The sequence below is a fragment of the Perca flavescens genome, chromosome 5, assembly GCF_004354835.1.
Source record: "Perca flavescens isolate YP-PL-M2 chromosome 5, PFLA_1.0, whole genome shotgun sequence".
Taxonomy (NCBI): Eukaryota; Metazoa; Chordata; class Actinopteri; order Perciformes; family Percidae; genus Perca; species Perca flavescens.
The window spans coordinates 32170934-32191034 of NC_041335.1; the positions used below are offsets into that span (position 1 = coordinate 32170934).

General features: G+C 39.4%; 1 protein-coding gene across 2 annotated transcripts in view; it reads right to left on the bottom strand.

The window, feature by feature from the left end:
* The window catches only part of fras1 (Fraser extracellular matrix complex subunit 1), a 259913-nt gene that overhangs the window by 162299 nt on the left and 77513 nt on the right, over window positions 1–20101 (bottom strand). For both annotated transcript variants that reach the window (XM_028577114.1, XM_028577115.1), the window contains exons 4-11: window positions 19356–19448; window positions 16730–16889; window positions 13870–14003; window positions 13045–13128; window positions 10410–10511; window positions 8854–9045; window positions 6010–6099; window positions 3697–3844 (exon numbers count right to left, since the gene is read on the bottom strand). In XM_028577114.1, coding sequence (XP_028432915.1) covers window positions 3697–3844; window positions 6010–6099; window positions 8854–9045; window positions 10410–10511; window positions 13045–13128; window positions 13870–14003; window positions 16730–16889; window positions 19356–19448 — 1003 coding nt within the window. The remainder of the gene's footprint in view (window positions 1–3696; window positions 3845–6009; window positions 6100–8853; window positions 9046–10409; window positions 10512–13044; window positions 13129–13869; window positions 14004–16729; window positions 16890–19355; window positions 19449–20101) is intronic.

Below are 20101 nucleotides of genomic sequence, written 5' to 3' on the forward strand. Positions count from 1 at the left end.
CAGATTCTACGCGTACGAGAATACTTTGATTAGTTGGTGGAAGTAACTACGCATGAATGAGCACATATTTGTGAAAGAAAAAAGTCTTTTTAGCTAAGAATCAACTCAAAAAATTACATAATGGAGCTTTAAGCATAACTTTTAGAGGAAATCAGTTTTTTCCACTGAACACACAAAGCCAACAGAGACAATAGATATTACGTTTTATAGGTTTCCCCTGTTTACCTGGACTAATTAGACTGTGTTTTTTACATTTTAAACATTTTAATATGCTGCTGCTGAGAAATGTAATGTAAAGCCTAAGAGAGCAAAGGAGACTGCCGAGGGACACAGAAAACCTTCATCCAATCCAACCTCATTAAACTTTTGTCGTCTCAAACAGTCCATTTGTAAGGTGCAAAGAAAAAGGTCTCCCGTGCTCAACTGTAATTATGTATTCATACAGCCAAATCTAATTATAAGTCTTCATAAATTTTAACAATGTTGTCCCACTGTTTAATTGCCTGTTGGGGTATTTATCTATATGAGAAATTAACATACGCTTGTTTGGTTATAATAGCTGACAGTCTGTGTGCCCATTTTCAGGCAATATGACAGATGGGTCAGCCTTTTTTTAAAGGAGGGGGGGGTGAAACAGACATGCTGTGATGTGACTGTGTGGTTTACAGAAGGATTAGCTTAAATCTATAATTTTATTTCTTTAAGAGCATTTTCATTACTTAGTTTGTGGTATAATTCCTGCTGTAACAGGTTGAAGAGAAATGGGAAGATCATTAAAATTAATAATTTGCACCAACTGGGACTGAGGTCACCATTACAGTTACACTGTATCATTCTAAAAGCATTTTCTGCACAAATTAAATAGGTGTATATATTCTGCCAAGGAAAATTGGCCAACAAAGTGAAAGTCATTTTTCATTTCATGTAACTTCAAGTCCCCAGGGAGGTGAGGAGCAGGAATGTGTTCAAAGTTTTTAAATTTTTTTTGTACCATTCTGCTCTTTCAAAACTGCACAGAAAATATCTCAACTTCAAATGATGCCATCTTTGTTTGAAAAAATACAAAGAAAGCATCCCATCAAACAACAAAACCGACTTCAGAATTCAGTACATTATATGACCTTTTGAAATAAGAGTTTGATTTTGATGCAGAACTGTATGTAAATATGAAGAAGGGCATACATAAAGGTTGGATTTAAAGCCAAGGGTAAAAGCAGTGATAGACTGGGGATAGTTTATGTTGACTCTGTGTGACTGGTTCAGTCTCTGTCCTCAGGCGATGGCATGCTGAAACATACAGAGCAGCTTGGCCAGCACTGCCCACCTCCCCAAGGACAAGATGAAGTTCTGTCTCCTCCTGACTTACTTGCAAATCTATGAACTCCCACACTGTTTATGACCCCCTTTCCCTCTGCCCAATTATTTTATTATTCAACCAGCTTCTCATTTACATGTGCAGTATTTATATATATATATATATATACACACACACACACACACACACACACACACACACACACACACACACACAGTACAGGCCAAAGGTTTGGACACACCTTCTCATTCAATGCGTTTCCTTTTATTTTCATGACTATTTACATTGTAGATTCTCACTGAAGGCATCAAAACTATGAATGAACACATATGGAATTATGTACTTAACAAAAAAAGTGTGAAATAACTGAAAACATGTCTTATATTTTAGATTCTTCAAAGTAGCCACCCTTTGCTTTTTTATTAATAAGGGAATAAATTCCACTAATTAACCCTGACAAAGCCCACCTGTGAAGTGAAAACCATTTCAGGTGACTACCTCATGAAGCTCATTGAGAGAACACCATGTGTTTGCAGAGTTATCAAAAAAAGCAAAGGGTGGCTACTTTAAAGAATCTAAAATATAAGACATGTTTTCAGTTATTTCGCACTTTTTTGTTAAGTACATAATTCTATATGTGTTCATTCATAGTTTTGATGCCTTCAGCGAGAATCTACAATGTAAATAGTCATGAAAATAAAGAAACACATTGAATGAGGTGTGTCCAAACTTTTGGCCTGTACTGTATATATATATACCTGTAGCACCTTTCTAGAGCAGATGTTACAAAGTGCTTCAATAAAAGACAAGAGCTAGCCTGGATGCCAGCCAAACGTAGCCCCGCCCACAACATTTGAGGTCGGGAAGTTCGGTCTGGACTTGATCCGTTGTGGAGCAACCATGCTCGAACCAGAGCTGTTCGGACCAATCAAATTGTCAGGGCGGGCTTTATACGATGATGGACAGATGATCAACAGTAACTGAATCAAACACGTCACCAAAGAGCACTTGGGTTGAATTTGTTTACAACAAAGATGGCTGCTGCTGGAGAATTGAGATGTGTAGATTCCGCCATCGCATCTGTTACAGAAGATATCGACAGCGCATTCATTTTAAAAGAGGAACAGAGAACCGCGATCAAGGCATTTGTCAATCGGAAAGATGTTTTTACCGTCCTTCCTACGGGATTCTGCAAAAAAAAAAAGTCCCGATGGTCGCTAAGAAGATGGGTCCATTGTGGTTTCTCAACATACGTCACATAATCTGTTGCTTATATATATTATACATAATCTGATTGGTTGTAGGTCTATCCAATTGAGTGCAGAGGCATTTTCTTTCCTGATTCGGTTGAAACACACCCATAATCACAGCCCAATGGAGCAGTATCAGACTCATATTCTGACTAGAATCTGAGTATGACGACGTCAGGCTAGACAAGAGCAGGAGGCATAACATAAAAGAACATTCACACCTGAGCAGGACCGTCACAGTCTTGTTCTACACTGGAAAAAAATGTAGAAGTGCCTTGTTTAGGAAAACATTGTAACAGTAGCTGAAGAGGGTGCATGTTTCTGATGTACCTGCAACGCCCTACTTTTTCCATCATTAGGGGGATTCAAATGACCAGCTGATAAGTTTTTAATGTTGAGTAAGGGACAAAGCTCTACAAAAACACCCTGACTCACACTCGTTGACATGTTTTGTGGTGTATTTTTCATATTTAACAGCATTATCACATGCAGTTATTTCAAAACAGTGGGGTGAAGTTTTTAGGCCAAATCCCACAGAATCAAATTGAGTGGATTTCCTTGTACACTGCAATGCAGCTACAAAAAAATTTGGCAGCGAGCAGAGACGCAGTATGACATTCACAGTTACTAGTTAGTTGTATTATCACAGCTGTAAACACTCGTGAGATCGAGTAGGACATTTTCAGGGCACTGTGGTGTATGAGATTAAAAGGTAAATGCCAACTTCATCCAAAAATAACTCTTGGAATGCACTGAATATCACAGATTTAACAGCGTGTGACAGTTGAATCTTAAAGCTGATTAACTGGGCCTCAGAATAATTCATCTAGGTACTTTGTAGTTTATATGAATAACAAAAATGAGTAGACTATAAAATCAGGTCTATAAAATGAAGGAGGGACATTAACTTGCCAAAGTCACCTACAGACACCAACACAGTGAATCCTTTATGATGTGTGCTGTCAAAGAGGGAGATGTAAAAATAGAACAGGGGTTGATGGAGCAGGGGCATGTTACAGATGTGGCCAGACACACGCACACGCACACGCACACGCACACACACACACACACACACACACACACACACACACACACACACACACACACACACCATCCTTTGCGGGAACGTACCTTGGCGACACTCGGGGCAGCATTGACCCTCCAGGGTGACGACCAGGGAGCCCGGCAGGCAGGTGGGACAGGAGCGTAGATAACAAGTTACCTCGGCATCGCGGCATTCACACTCCCGGCAACTGCTATCAGTCCATCGAGCCAGGTCCTGAAAGAAGAGAGGACAGGTAGAGAGACAGTGAATGAAGTAGAGGAGAGACATAGTTTATTAGACCTGGACCTGGTGAATGCAGAGGTTGAAGTTTGTACGCATAAATTGCAACTGTGGCAAATATATTTATTGACAGAATGTCAGAAACAACCAAAAAGAGAGGATTTTTTTTTAATTGAAGAAACTGAATTGCAATCAAAAAGGAGGCCACGCAGACCAGGCACAAAGCGGAATTCTAACAAGCTGCATGTCTCATCTATTAAAGAAGCCTGACAGTAAAGACTTACATTTTCAAAGCAGAATTTTACTGCCAGAGACACAGATAGTCCGTCAAACAGCAGGAAGTAACGTCCCTCACAAAAAAAAAAAACGATTTAATGCTGAAAAGTAAAATGGTTTTAATAAATCAGTTTCCTAACAATCGGGTGGCAGGTCAAAGACAAGGACAAGGACAGAGGCTTTAGATCACAGCACTGAATCAAAACTTTCTGACTGAAAACTAACCAGCAATTTTTTTTTTTTTATAGCAGGACTCTGATTCACAAACCACTTGTGTCCAACAATCTTATCTGAGAAGAGCACAAAACCTGCAGCCCTGAAAGATAGAAGAAAGAGATCTGCAGCCTTGGGTGTCTGAAACAGTTAACCTGTCAGTTAAAACTCTGTTCCCTCATTATCTACCATATTTCCCAGACTATATAGTGAATCAGCAGATCTTAACACCAGTGAACGGTTATAGAAAGTAGAAAGCACATCTCCAACTCATTCATCTATCAGACAACTGGAAGCTTCTCCTAAAGTACTAAAAAACAGAGGCCCAACATAACAAACTAATTTCTAGCAGCTAAACGTCATTATGCACAATCACACTCACACAAAAAAATATTCCAATTGTTATTAATATTTTTCTTTTTATTTAAAGGGGCAGTTTACCCTCAAATCCAAAATACATATTTCCCCTCTTACCTGCAGTGCTATTTATCAATCTAAATCGTTTTAGTGTGACTTGCATAGCGGTGGAGATATCGGTCGTAGAGATGTCTGCCTTCAGCCTAATATAATGGAACTGATGGAACTCGGCTTGTGTTGCTCAAAGCCCCAAAGAAGTACACTTCAAAAAGTCTCTTTCCAGAAATCATGACCCGGTTACTTGAGATAATTCACAGATCTGGTTGTGAGCAGTAACTTTTATGTAGGAACTATTTTCATTCTCCCAAACAATGCCCGCCAACCGTATCACCCCGCAGAAGGAAGCGTACTCAAGGATGGTCATAAACTACAACAGGAATTACATTATTGAATTACTTTAAACCAAAACAATTAACGACATTTAATACAGGTTGGGACAATCAAGTCTTGAAACCGACAAGTAAAAACGGCATTATTTTCTTTTAGCCTGCTTTAAATAGCTTCTTCATGTGCTTCTAAATCAGCTGAAAGATAAACATAGTGCATTGTTCTTGCTCATTAACTTTCCCTGCTATGATTTTTCTTGTCACTTGGGAAGTTAAACCAGTAATAATCCAGTAACAAACCTGCTACGTCAACCTTTCAGCAGACCCTTTCAAAGTGAGTGGAGAAATGTACGTATTGATGTGTGTAGGTGTGGAATAAGTACGCATTATCCATTTTTTTCGTTTGTTTACTACTGGTAAGATTAATTCCTTGGGGAGACAAGGAAAATCTATTGGAAAGGCATAATATCACTCTCTACACTCGCTGTGAGCCTCGGCCTTGGCTGGCTGTCCTTTCAGCATTTAATAAGCATTCCTCCTTGGCTGAAATGTCCAAAAAATTAAAGCCATTGCATTTTGGGTTCTGGTAGCTTATGAATAATGTTTGTTAAGTTGACTAAAGTTTTTTGTTACAGCCAAAAGTAATCTGATTGGTCTGTTCTAAAACACATTTACTCTGTGTCACTGCAACTTTCATTCTCAGTTTATTTTCATATAGTTATATACCAGCCTAATATTGATTTATTTTGAAGCAGCCTCCTCTGCAGTGACACTTTGTGCCACTTACTGGATTTTTACTTCTGAGAATAGAGAGTTTACAGAAGCCCTGTGGTGTCTCACCCACACAGTTTGGATTTCTTGCCTCATTTAACAATATTCCTCTCATGCTTACATGCAAGCACACTCAACGTTAAATAAACAAAATACCTTGTAGGATTTCTCCTCGTACAAACAGGAAGGTTTCACAGAGGAACACTCCGGGCAGCACTTTCCCGGCAGGTTAATGATTTCTGATCCCTAAAAAATAGAAAAAAATCAATACAGTCTTTCCTCCAAAAGTTGCAGTTTTTATAGTCAGGAACTAAAGAACATTTTTGTTTCATAAGCACTATAAAAAGCAGTGTATATGTAATATTTAATTTTACTGGTTTTCTTAGTAATTTTTTAACCTCTGTTTTCTCCTTCAGTTATCTGCAGTTATTCCAGTTATCTTAGTCAGTCCAATTCTGTTAAATTTTAACCATCAAACGTCAGTTAATTAATTTTTGTTGAAAAACTTAACTGAAAATGCACATTCATTATTACTAATTTCAAACGCTTCAGTTGTAATACATAGCGGTGCAATTATTTGGCAAGATGAATAAAAGAGACAACAAATTTGTGATTGGGCTATACATACAGCTACATGTCGATGTTTTATGTTTACATAGCATTGCCAGCAATCTCTTGGGTTGGGAACCCTGTATCTCCATGATGTAAATACTGCAGGAGTCCACCACATATTTTTTTTTATTTTGTTAGCTCAGCCCATAGACCGGTATGCATTTGATAAGAATTCAAACATTAAAAATATCTAAATTGGGGTTATAAGCTTTGCACATTGAAAAGGCAATAGGCCACTAATGCAATTTTCTGATGCTAAGACCTCCTTACAGGTCCATTATAGTACATTTTCAGCACATTGGTGACACCATAAGGAATCCCTGCTCTACTATGAATGTACCTCAGTGCCTTTCTCTGGCTTATTGACGCAAGCATGTCATTAAACCCATAACCTTCTCTTATCCGTTCTGAACACACACACACACACACACACACACACACACACACACACACACACACACACACACACACACACACACACACACACACACACACACACACACACACACACACACACACACACACACACACACACAAAACTGCATTACTCTGATTTTCTTAGCAGAGTGACCTTGCTCAATTCAGAGCTGGACAAACGCCAACTACGCTACTTACAGTTAATGACACTTACCAGCTGTAATTATGACCATACAGCATGATTAATGAGGGCGTATTTGGTCATAGCAGGGGATATTAAAGTAATATTATTAAAAAAAACATTGGGAGAGGTGTTCAGTCAAAGCAGCGCCAAGCTTAAAGTGGGTCATTTTTTTGGAATAAAAGTAACTATGGGAACACCAGCTAATAATCTCAGCAAATGCTTTGTTTTGTCCCAAAAAACTCCAACGTCCTACATTTCAAACTGGGCCAAGTCTGATAAGCATGTCTTTACATGAAAGCTACCACTGATGCTTCTGTTGTGTTCACAGGCTAATTTGACATGGGGATAGTATTATTGGGTTAAAAGATTTTGCATTCAGAGAAAGCCTTCTAAGTGTGATGTAAGGTTGATGTACATGTAGGTGCATTGTAGCTGAGTGCTTTTTTTGTGTCTAGTTTACAGTATGTTTGTTGCTGCTGTGCCCGGCTTCCACATAGATCATTATGGTTTCATCTTGTCTTTCAATTTACTTCATCTTAAGTGAGTGAATTATCTGTGATGGAAGCAGCCAACCTTGTAACCTCAAATGATCACCTAATTCTCCCATTCCAGCTAATCTCCTAAATACCAATGAAGATGAAAAGTTACATCAGACCTTGTGAACTGGTAAATTTCGCTGCAGCAAATTACATTGACTGTAGTAAACTGTGAACAAAGTAACAGTGACATCTTCAATTAACTTTTTAGTGGACCAACTTGAAGGCCAGGAAATGGGATTTCTGGGTGCTGACATGTTGCATTTTGGGGGCAAGAGAATGTGGTAGAAAAGATTAGAGCAGGTGGAGCCTGCAAGAAAAGAACCCTGGGTCTATGGTAGCAACAAAGCACAGCATGTATAACCTCTTGTAGATTACACACATTAGCTATGTATTCTCACGTGGAAAACAGGTCTTGCGGTCACTTTGTACTGATTTACACTGTATTTAGTGGAGTTTCAACTTGTTTTGCACTGAACCATACGCTTCCAAAAGACTAAACTGTCTTTAGCTATGTTGGGGGGAAAAAATAAGATGAGTTTTATATATACAAGTATTTCTAAAAGAATAGCTGCATTATATTCAGAACTATTGTAATCTAATCTCACGCACTATAACTGGGTAGAGTTTAAACCAGCAAACTTAAATGACAAAGGAGGAACTCAAAATATAAAAAGATCATAAATTCTAAGTTATTTTTAGTTACTTATCATCATTGCATTCATGATGCAGGCTAGCATACCAACTTATATAGCCAGCGTAGGGCTAGTTCAAACTTGTTCAGCTAGCTAACGGACATTACTTTGCTTGTTGAGAAAGATTTAGATAGATTTTTTTTTGTTAATATTTGGACTGATAGCCTTTATATTAGGCTTTATACTGATATCTTACCTTTTGACTTTTTCAATAGGTATCAATCTAAACAGGTGATCAAGTCAATTTAATTTGTATGTAATCCACTATCACAAATCACAAATTTGCAAGGTAAACAGAAGACCAATGACATTCACGTTAGAAGGTATTCTACCAAGAATGTGCTGCCAGATGACAGAATACACTGTGGCAAAAGTTAAGTCAGGCTCAACTTTTTAGCTCTTTGGCTCGGCTAAATAAAATGTAATCAAACCAATAAGACTTTCCAGGCTTTGAAGGCAGTCATGCCCTCAAGGAAAGGTTTGTAATAACAAAAATGGACAGCTACAGTTTCCAAAGATGAGGCCAGATTAAAGACCTTTTTTCTTTCAGGCTCACCTGCGGGCATTCAACACGACCACACTCAGCCCTCTGGCAGAGGACCTGACCCCGGTTGCAGGTACAAAATTCACAGCCCGTGCTGTTCCACAGGTCTCCATTGTAACGCACCATGCCCTCGTACAGGCAGCTTCCCTTGGCAGCGACGCATTCTTCACAGCACTGACCAACACGCTTCACTCTGGTCTGACCCTGCAAGAAAGCACGGCAGCGAGTTTAGGTTGGTGTTTTTTTTGGTTTTCATGTACAGTACAGATGACAGGAATGAAGGAATGCAAACTGAGCTGTGAGAAAAGACAAAAGAAAATCCAAGGGGCTTAGAAAAAGGCTGTTTTTTGTTTGTGTCCATGTTTCAGCAGAAAGATAAGAGGATGACGCAGAGAGTGTGTGTTGCATTATTGTGGGAAAACATATACACACACATGCAGTTTAGACTAGACATCTCTTACTGTACGACTTTATTTGAAAGTGCTGAGAGGTGTAGATTTACTGATGCTGCAGTGACTCTACCACAGCTGAGAATTTGAGATTCTCTGTATCTTATGAAGACAGCCCAGGTTACTATAGAAGACTTTTTTTCTATCGATGTATCAACAGAAAAGGTAGTTATTCGCTTGTATCTGCTTATTTCAGAGTGGAGGTTTTGAGTCTTTGAGTCCACTGGGATCCTCTATTTGCAGTGCTGGATTCAGTATTTTTTCTATCATCTTCAGTGTAGGGTATGGGCGGAGAGCTGAGAATATTTTTAGTTAAAATTGAAAAAAGGAAACTTTGAGTGAAAGAGCAAAGTGAAACTTGGCAAAAAGTCTGTATAGGTCGCAGCTCCAGCAACACTTGTAATATAAATAATGCATTAGTCCCATTCTTAAAGGTTTACTGGCTTCCGTAAATGATACATTTTAAAATGCTGCTGCGAGTTTATAAATTACTTTGAGGCTTAGGGCTAACATACATTTTTGATATTCTATAAACTCAGTTGGGCCCTTAGATCTTTAGTCAGCTGGTCGCCTCCAGTCAGAAGATAACACACACCGAAGATGCATTTAGCTTTTCTGATGATCTTAAATATGCCACAACTTTTGTTCATTTAAATCCAAATTTAAAACTTTTCTTGTGCATATGATTTTTCCTGGTTCATTTCTCTATTACTACAATGCAACTACACTTTAACTGCACTACTACTTGAATTATTTCATCTGTCTAATAATCTTTTATTTTACTTGTCACTTTTATTGGTATTATTATGCTTGTCTGTACGTGGCCCGTTCATGTTTGTGCGCCTGGATTTTGTTTTATGGTCCTTTCCGACTTAAACAAAACTAACAAGAGTTCCAGCACAGAATGGATAATGCAAGTGGAAATTTGCATACAATTAACAATTAAATGTCAGCCTGTGTGTGTTAGAGTGAGAGCAGAAGACATTTCTGTGGGGTCTTGCATAGTTAAACGTCTCTGCATCAATTAGTTTCAACACAGAGGCAAATGTATGAGGAGGATTCTGTATAAAACTGAATGTGTGTGTGTGTGTGTGTGTGTGTGTGTGTGTGGCTACCCACCTTGTCACAGGTGACGGGCCAACAGGTGTGTGTATGACATTTCGACTGACCCCTGTCACATACACATGTGGTGCAGGCGTTCTTCTGCCACTGTTCGCCATGCTGCCAAGATACACACAGATACACACCCTTAGACCATTTCCAAACTACACAATCTTGTATCCAGTCTTACACACAGGTAATCACAAGCTGTTTGTAGGAAACTCAAAGCTCATTTGAGTCCAATGAACATCTTCTTTTCTGTGTGGATAGGATTCCTCGCGTAGTGTGAGTGGCACACACACACACACACACACACACACACACACACACACACACACACACACACACACACACACACACACACACACACACACACACACACACACACACACACACACACACACACACACACACACACACACACACACACACACACACACACACACACACCTGTCAGGAGCAAATACCAGCTATCACATGTCAACATAATTATGAGAAGTTCAAAACTAACAAACAACAGAGCGTGAAGAACTGAACTCTAAGAAAACAGAAGCAGGAGTACATTCAACCTGCACACACACACACACACACACACACACACACATCTGTGCAGAAGTATTTACATTAAAGGTCCAATATGTAATATATTTACTGTAATAAATCTAAAAATGACCCCAATGCTGCAGTAACTATTTTAAAGACTAGCTGTAAGTATTACATATTGCACCTTTAATATAATTATACACATTACGCCTTACCTGCTCAGGTAAAGCACCAAAACAATGTCAGTTAGTTAATTAGCCATTTAGTAAGAAAGTTTAATATATGACACTTCTGATAATCAATTGTTAAAGCAATTTATCAAATAAATAATGATTTAAATGTATGCAACATTTCTGCATTAAAATATCTAAAAACAACTAGACCCGTTTTACATAATTTTGCTGAGTTGTTAACTTAGATTATTCCTAATTTTCCCTAATGAAATAGCCATGAACAGCATAACTTTCTTTATAAACTTCTGTCTCCCTGGTAGAGACAGTCTGTGCACTCCCTCATCAGGACACCAAAGTTAAGTAGTCCCACACAGCAGCTCCATGCCTGATGTGTTTCGGGCCTTAAATATATAATCTGTTTCAATTTGGGGTCAAGTTCCTGTAGCTGTCAGATTAAATCTTAACTTCCTTCCTCTTTAGGCTTAAACTGCTCGATTAAATATTGACTGAAGCATAGAGATTGCAAATTAATTCATTATTTCACAAGAAAAAAAAATTCTCCATTGATATAAAGAGATCAAAACCCTGTAAAGCACTTTGAAGAGCTCTTTGAACATCACTGACCTGTATGAAATATATATGCCAATTATAATGTGAGTGATTTATAATGGGACTGTAGCACAGATCTCTTTGTAGAGGAGTGAAACTCACATTTGGTTCAATAAGAGTTCAAACAGCTTTGTTCTCACCTGAACAAACATGCTGATATAAAGAGGTCTGAATAAACATTTCTGAACATGTTTAATGTGAATGAAGTCCTAATCTTTAAAGACATTCCCTACATACACAAACACACACAACTGTTACTTAGTGTGTAATCTGTATCATGTCAGGTTAAAGGGCTTCCTTTAGACAGCTACTAATATTGATCTCTTCTGCAGTATTGACGTAAATAATAAAAGTGCATCAGAACAAACACGTACTGTACCTTAACAAAACAAAACAAAATATCATTGTGGTCCTTTCACTGAGAAAACCGATTATCTGTGAATTCTCTAATTTGCGTTTTAAAGAGCCCCTATTATACTTCTTTTCAGTGTCATATTTGTACTCTTGGGGTCTCCTAGAATAGTTGTCCATGCCTTGATGTTCAAAAAACATATTATGTTTCTCATTCTGCCCATTGCTGCAGCGCCTCCATGTACATGCATGCATGTGTGTACATTTATGGACTTGGTTGTGAATTTGAGAACCAAAAGCAAGTCATATTTAATGTATAACAAATAGAGATCACCCTGAAAAAGAAGAAAACACACATCTGAAGTCATTCCGAAGCAAACATGAATGTTTGTGTGTGTGTGTGTGTGTGTGTCTGCGTGCGTGCGTGCTGCGTAGGTATGTATGTGTCTTAAGAAACAAACCCACATTAGACAGGATGGAACACACATACACATGATCAAAGGAGAAACTTGGCAGTAAAAGAAGGATGGTGTGCATGCGTGCGTGTGTATGTGCGTGCGTGTATGCTGTGAACACAGCAAGAGAAAGCAAGTAAAGGCAGATGATGTTAAGTAGACTGAGATTAGAGATAGAGAGGAGAGTTTAGACTCAACTCAATATAAAAAATACACGCACACACACAAAAATACATACATGGATATGTCAAGGTCTCCCTGTCATCATAAAAATATTCTAACAGATTTAGCAGAGAAACATAAAACAGAGTATAAAAAGTACCAAGTCACATTAGTACAGATTTATGAGTTGTCATCAGATGATGAACATTTTAACATCACACACACACACACACACACACACACACACACACACACACACACACACACACACACACACACACACACACACACACACACACACACACACACACACACACACACACACACACACACACACACACACACACACACATTACCTACCTGGTACTGTTTACCAGCAGACAGACAGGGATTGGACACACACTGAGGACAGCAGTGGCCTGGCTGGATTACCAAGTTCTCATGCTGAAGGAATGAAGGAAGAGAGAAACAAAGTCAGACCGTGTGTGTGTGTGTGTGTGTGTGTGTGTGTGTGTGTGTGTGTGTGTGTGTGTGTGTGTGTGAGTGAGAGAGAGAAAGAGAGAGACAGACAGACAGATGGCCTACAATAAATCCACTTCCTTCCTTTCTTCCTCTGTTGTATAATATAATTATATTAGATACACGCTGTAAAAATAAGCTGTGATAATACTGTTAGACAGCCTGACATTTTGGCAAATGCAATCTTACCAAGAGTTACATAAGATCAGTTTTAGTTTCATCGCTGTGCCTCCACCACAGAAATAGGTGTTTGACCTAGCTTAGCACAAAGTCTGCGAACCATCTGGAGAAACTGTATATACAGTATATAAAGTATAAAATATACAAGTCAAGAGGGGAGTCTGTATTTTTGAAACATTGCTCCGGGCAATCCAGCAATTAAGCCACCCGTAAAGGACGCAGTGGATAAGAAATAAAGGGCATCTTTGTCTAGTATTTTTATATAGATGATGTACGAGTACGAAATAGATAATCAATTATCTACTGTATTGGATAAAATGTCTTCTTTTTTGACTTTGGATTTTCAGGGCAACAAAAAAGCACATTTCATGCCAGTAGGTTTATTGAATTTGGACAAAGTGAACTGAGAGGGACAGCCACAGAGCCGTGGTCACTGACAGCGTGAATATAATAAAAAATGTGTGCGTTATATTTCCAGAAACTGACCAGTTTGCAGGCCACTTGCTGACACTCTGCAACCAAACACTGGACTTCCCCGTTGCTGCAGACACATTTGGAACAGAGGCTCGGCTTCCACTCTTCACCATCTCTGTACACAGTCCCCTGCCAGGAGCAAGACTCTGAGAAACACACACACACACACACACACACACACACACACACACACACACACACACACACACACACACACACACACACACACACACACACACACACACACACACACACACACACACACACACACACACACACACACACACACACACACACACACACACACACAGAGAATGAGTAAACCAAGAAAATGGGTGTCAGGTAATGACATAATGACCCATAATGAGCTTACTGTTGGAGCATTGTTTGCCCTCAAACTCACTGATTTACAGTGAGGGGGGAAAAAGAAGTCACTAATGAGCTGCTAACCGTTGGGATGCATCATAGCAGCTCCAAGACATCATTAGAGTCTAGATTAACCTTTCAGCTCGGATCCAACTGGTCTGTGTACTAAACAGTTTGTGACAACAACAAGACAAGACGCCACACACTCTACACATCTGAGCGATCTTTCACCAGGGCTGAAATTCCTAAATAGTCCCCTGAAGACTGAACCACTGAAGAGGTTAGTAAATTAAAAATTGTATATAAATAAATAAAGGGTCATCAAAGTTTCAAGATATGAGGCAGAACAACATGCATCAAAAGGTCTGTCTCATAAAAAGATGTACTGATAGAACAGGATTCATTTATTTTAGTTAGTTTCTTTTTTGGCTGTAATTTGGAAAATCAGTAAATGATCTTCTACGATATTTTACTTTTAGTGTGATGAGAAGTCACCAGCTATGACTAATTTCCAGTAACATTCAGACGCATATTATTTACCCTTGTAACTCTAAAAGCATTAATAATTTTTTACTTTATGAAAAGCATTTATCTCCTTTATTAAGTTTTGCATTGGGAACGTTTAGGGCCATATTTTAACGATCTAAGTGCACGGTGTGAAGCGCATGGCGCAGGTGCGTTTAGGGCGTGTCCAAATCCACTTTTGCTTTAAAAAAAAAAAAAAAAAAAAAAGGGACCATGCGCTGGGCGCATAGTTCAAAAGGGTTGTACTTAGTGTCTTCATTAATTCATAATGCGTTTTGGGCGTAACATGCAACAAACCAATCAGAGTGTCATCTCCCATTCCCTTTAAAAGCCAGGTGCGTTTGCACCTTGGCGCATTGCTATTATGATGGCGGATTTGCACGTGATATTTTTATTTGTAATCTTCCCTGTGTGTGTAACAAGCATAGTGTGTGTGCGCACTGTGCACGAGCCTAGCCGCATTTTACTAATTTGCTGTTAAAATAACAATGAAATGCTGCGTTTTTGACTTCAGACCAGGTTTTTGTTGGTCAATGGCGCGATTACTTCCCGCTGCCTCAAGATAGCAATACGCCAAGAATGCACCTGAACACACCTCCCTGTAAGATCAGTACGTCCATGGGCGCAAAGATGGGCGCAGGTGCATTCGCTATTTAAACGACACGGGCGCTGGACGGGAAATTGACAACTGCGTCGGCCTTAAACTAGCAAAGACACTTGCATTGGGCTTTGCGCTGCGCTACGCTGCTGAAAAATGGAAATACAACAAAAGAAATATGTATCAATCCAAACACAAAATAAGTCTTTTGGTCCCATGCTGCACATTGCTGCAGTCAACAGCCTCAGACAAGAAGCATAAAAAAGTTCACTAAAAATGACGTCGTCATTTGAGGTTAGAGGAACCTGAACTGAGAGCAAAGCTCATGTTTATTGAAAGAGGAGGACGTGAGCTAACCTGAGGCAGTGTGCTGCTCTGTAGGACTCTTAGCTGCAGCACAAACACACTTTTAGACTCAGGTTTCCTCTGTGAGTGTGTAAGGGCAGTCCACAGGGCAAGATATTGTGTGTGTGGGGGGGTTGTCTGTGTGTGTTTTCCTGCCCTGAAATAGGTTATGGTGTTAGGGGTATAGTGTGCATGCGGTATTTTGTATTGTTTCGTGTGTCACTGTTTCATAGAGTTGCTTATGCAATTTTGTGTATATGTGAGATTCCTTCTTTACTTGCATGCCTCCAGCTACAGAAGACCTTCCCTTGAGAAAGGCACTGGAATGTGAAGCTGCTGCTGGTCAGCAGTAGCTGCCTGAGGTCTCTCCCAGTCTAAATGTGTGACGCTGTTCATACCATGGTGAAGCAGGGCATCATTGACAAACACTATAGGTATTTTTGGAATTTGAAATTTCGAGCAATGACCAATCTCACAATCTGATTTCCTATCTTCTAGGCAGAGACTTTGTTTTGCAATATTTAAAGTTTGTATCGAATGTTAAGCGTCTCCACTGTACAAATTGAAAATGAGGCTACAAACAGGTGAAAGGAAACACACTTTATGCTGTCTGACTGATAAACAAATGCTATTGAAAGACAACAAACAAGCAAACATGGTGGTTGTGAAAAGGATTGGGTGTATTTTGTTGCTCTAAAGATTTCTGCATGGTACTCATGCAACTCTCAAAGCTTGCATGTCCGAGACTCCCACAAGCACTTGAATGCAACGATAACACAGATCTTTCAAAACAATCTCTTCTCTCAACTGCATTAAAATGCAACTACACTGTGACCTTAATTGACAAAAATAGAAACTACCATGAGTTAATTTTCATATCCTTATGACATGAACTGAAACAAAAGGTCTGCATGGAAGCAGGAAGCCAATAAAAACAGTACACAGTAGAGTAAATGTTACAATGTGAAAAAAAAAAAAGATCCCTAAAAGATATAAAAAACAAATCTGTTTGTACAGTGTGCCTGATACCGCCCTCACCTCCGTTGCGGCCACACTTGGGGCAGCACTCTCCAGCTGGGTTGAACGGGTTTTGGTCCCCAGGACAGCTGAGAGGGGGGCAGGGGTGAACGTTGCAGGATACACTTCCTCTGGAGCAAACACACACCGAACAGGGCGAGGGATTCCACTGGCTGTCATGCTGTGGGAAACCAGAGAAACAGACAGTTACACACACATAAATACAATCGGGGGGAAGAGAGGAAGAAAAAGAAGAACCAGAGAGACAGTGGGATAAGGAAAGCTGTTTTGCTCTCTGTGGACGAGACGACTTTTTAAGCCTAAGTCTGAGTGACAGACAAGAGAACAGAGTCACAGAGGGGGGAGAACGTAGAGGAAAGATGTGACAGACCATGGTAAGAGAGAAGGGGGGGGAATGCAGATGTGCGATTTATACGATAAGTCTGTTCAGAAGAGCAGTATGCCCAGTTAAAGACGGGTTTTGACTTTTGGCTCAGCTTGATGTGGACTGTAAGCTTGTTGGCGATCTTCCTAGATTTCTTTTGATCATTTTATTCATATGTGTACAGTATATACTAGTGTTGAGAAAATGCCTCAGGCCAACATATGTTGGTATAAAACCACAAGGGTTTTGATACTCTGATTGACACAGAATCGATACTTGCACAACAATCTCTGGGGTATTAATTAAAAGTGGTATTTAAACCAGAGTACATCCATTCGAGGATATTTGAGTTCAGTGTTGTTATTTCACTCTAAATGAGATATCAGCATGTCGGCCCGCAGTCTAAATGATAGAGGTGAGGATCTGACTTAACTCATTTTTTGAGACGTCAGGCTGTGCAATAAAACCTTTTTTGCTCTGCATGAAATAAATCATTAGCATGAGATTTAATGGAGAATGTCTTAATGCTTTTTCACCCTGGAAAGAATAGATGCATGTGGAAAAACAACAAGCAAAAGCTTTTTATGGTTTTGGTATGCAGCAAATATTCTTTTGTGAAAGGTCCCATATGATGCTCATTTTACGGTTCAAACTTGAATATTGGGTTTTTACTAGAACATGTTTACATGCTTTAATGTTCATAATTTTTAATAAAGTTTTTTTTTATTATTATCATACTGTCTGTTTGAATATACCTGTATTCACCCTCTGTCTGAAACGCTCTGTTTAAGCGCCTGTCTCTTTAAGCCCCCCTCCCAAAAAAGCCCAGTCTACTGTGATTGGTCCGCGTTTCTGGGTCGTCTCATCTGCGCTCTCAGAGTCCCCGTACTGCCATTGCAGGCGGGGAATAACTGTATAAGTACCTATTTATAGTATAGTTGTGACATCACAACAGTACAGAAGTCCTGACGCCGTGTTTGAAGGCCCAGTTTCTGAATACGGACTGCGTGCATTTCTCTGTGGATTAAACATTCTGATACTTTCACAGTATTTATATAGCACCGTGGTCTGCTTTAAAGCAAAAAAAGACATGGGAAATCTCACTTTTTACAATAAGGGACATTTAAAGTACAATCAGTCAATTGTTTGCTAATTTGGGTCACGGCCGCTGTCCAGGGTGCTGATTCTGGAGCTGTCCTTTGTAAATGTTTTATCACAATTTTGAATACACTGAATTACAAAATATCACCGTATTGGCTACTGGTAGAAAAGTCTTCCAAAAAACATCCACCATCACAAAAATCATCATCATGAGACAAAGCAAACAGTTATGTTTGAATATGAATGTACTGAGTATATCTCTATGTTTCTGTGTCGTACTGGCTGTGAAAACAAATCTGATTCTGGGAAAATATACTGAAATCTAGAAGTTTAGTTTTTCCACATAGTTTTTTCCTGGGAAAAGAGCAGCAGTAGTGAGTCTGCAACATCATTTCAGTGAAGATGCAGTAAAGACCCCAGAAGGCCACAATGCTAAAAAGTCCAGCTCGTTAAGCCGGAGGCCACTCGAAGGGAGATGAACAATACAGTGATTGTTTCTTTACTGAGAGGGAGGCGGGTCTCCGAAACCAGTTTTTTCAGCAGCAATCAAATTTAACAAACAAATGCCATGCAACTACACTGTAACCTTACAGTAACCTTGAAAAGTGATTTGTGGGTTTAATTACCTTGGATCTAATGTTTATGATTTAGGGTTTCCCACCAAATTTCACTCAAATCCATTTTGGAATAATTTGAACAAATGCCAACATTTTAGAAAAACACCACATGCACTTATATGTGATATTTGAACTTGTCATTCCAACACCAGATGCATTAATCTGCTGCTATAACAGCCTCTCAAACTATTCTGGTTTGAGGCTTTCCACCAGATTTTGAAATCTGGCTGCAGAGATTTGATCCCATTCAGACACAAGAGCATTAGTCAACGTTCCAGTTCATCCCAAATGTGGGATTGAGGTCAGGGTTCTGTGAAGGCCAGTCAAATTCTTCCACACCAAACTGGGAAAAACCATTTATTTATGGGGATGCTTTGTGCACGGGGGCATTGTCATATTGAAACAGGAAAGGAATGAACACAAAGTTGTAAGCACACTATTTCTAAAATATGTGTATATGTGTGCATATTAATGTTTTGTAGAATGGTGGGATCATAGAAACAGAAGAAGAGTATTTTCGCCATCCTCTGACATTTTCACTTACTCCATAAACGACTCCTTCGTACTGGCACGAGCCCTGGGATGAGGGGATGCACTCCGGACAGCACTTGTTGGCAGGGATCCTCAAGCGCTCCCCCTTTGGAAAAGATTAACACAATATAAATACACACTAAGCGTGACCAAAGTACACAAATCCCCAGAGACAGAAAGAGGAAATGGATGTGGGTCCCTTTAACCAGCATGAATATAAAAACTACAAACTGTCCATTTCCATGGAAAATAACTGACATGACATTAATAGCACAATGGAACCGACAATAATGGAAATATGAAGACTCTATCAGGCATGCACAGCGAGTAGAATACATAGCGAGCGCCGTGGAGGTTTTACAAAACATATTACAATACAGATTCAAACACCGTTCTTTATCCGCGCTGCACTGATTGAGGCTGAATGTGTGTGGAAACAAGCAAATGGTGAAACGGCGCGGGCCAGACAGAGCCAGTCATTTATTTACAAATACAAATTATATGGAATGGAAAAAGAAGGAGGGGAATAATATAATTTGTATAAGGTGATTGAAAACAACCCTGAAGGAGGTTCAGAGAATGTTTTGTGTCAATTTAAAAAGAGAAGAAAACTGAATAGAGGTCACAGAATCTGCAGCAGCACACAAATTGCATGTGAACAAGCAGAAGAATGGCACCTGCATAAGCTTCTCACTAAATAACAATTGAGAAAATAAAATAGATGGAGAGTGAGCTGTGGAGCAGGTAGCAGCTGTCCAG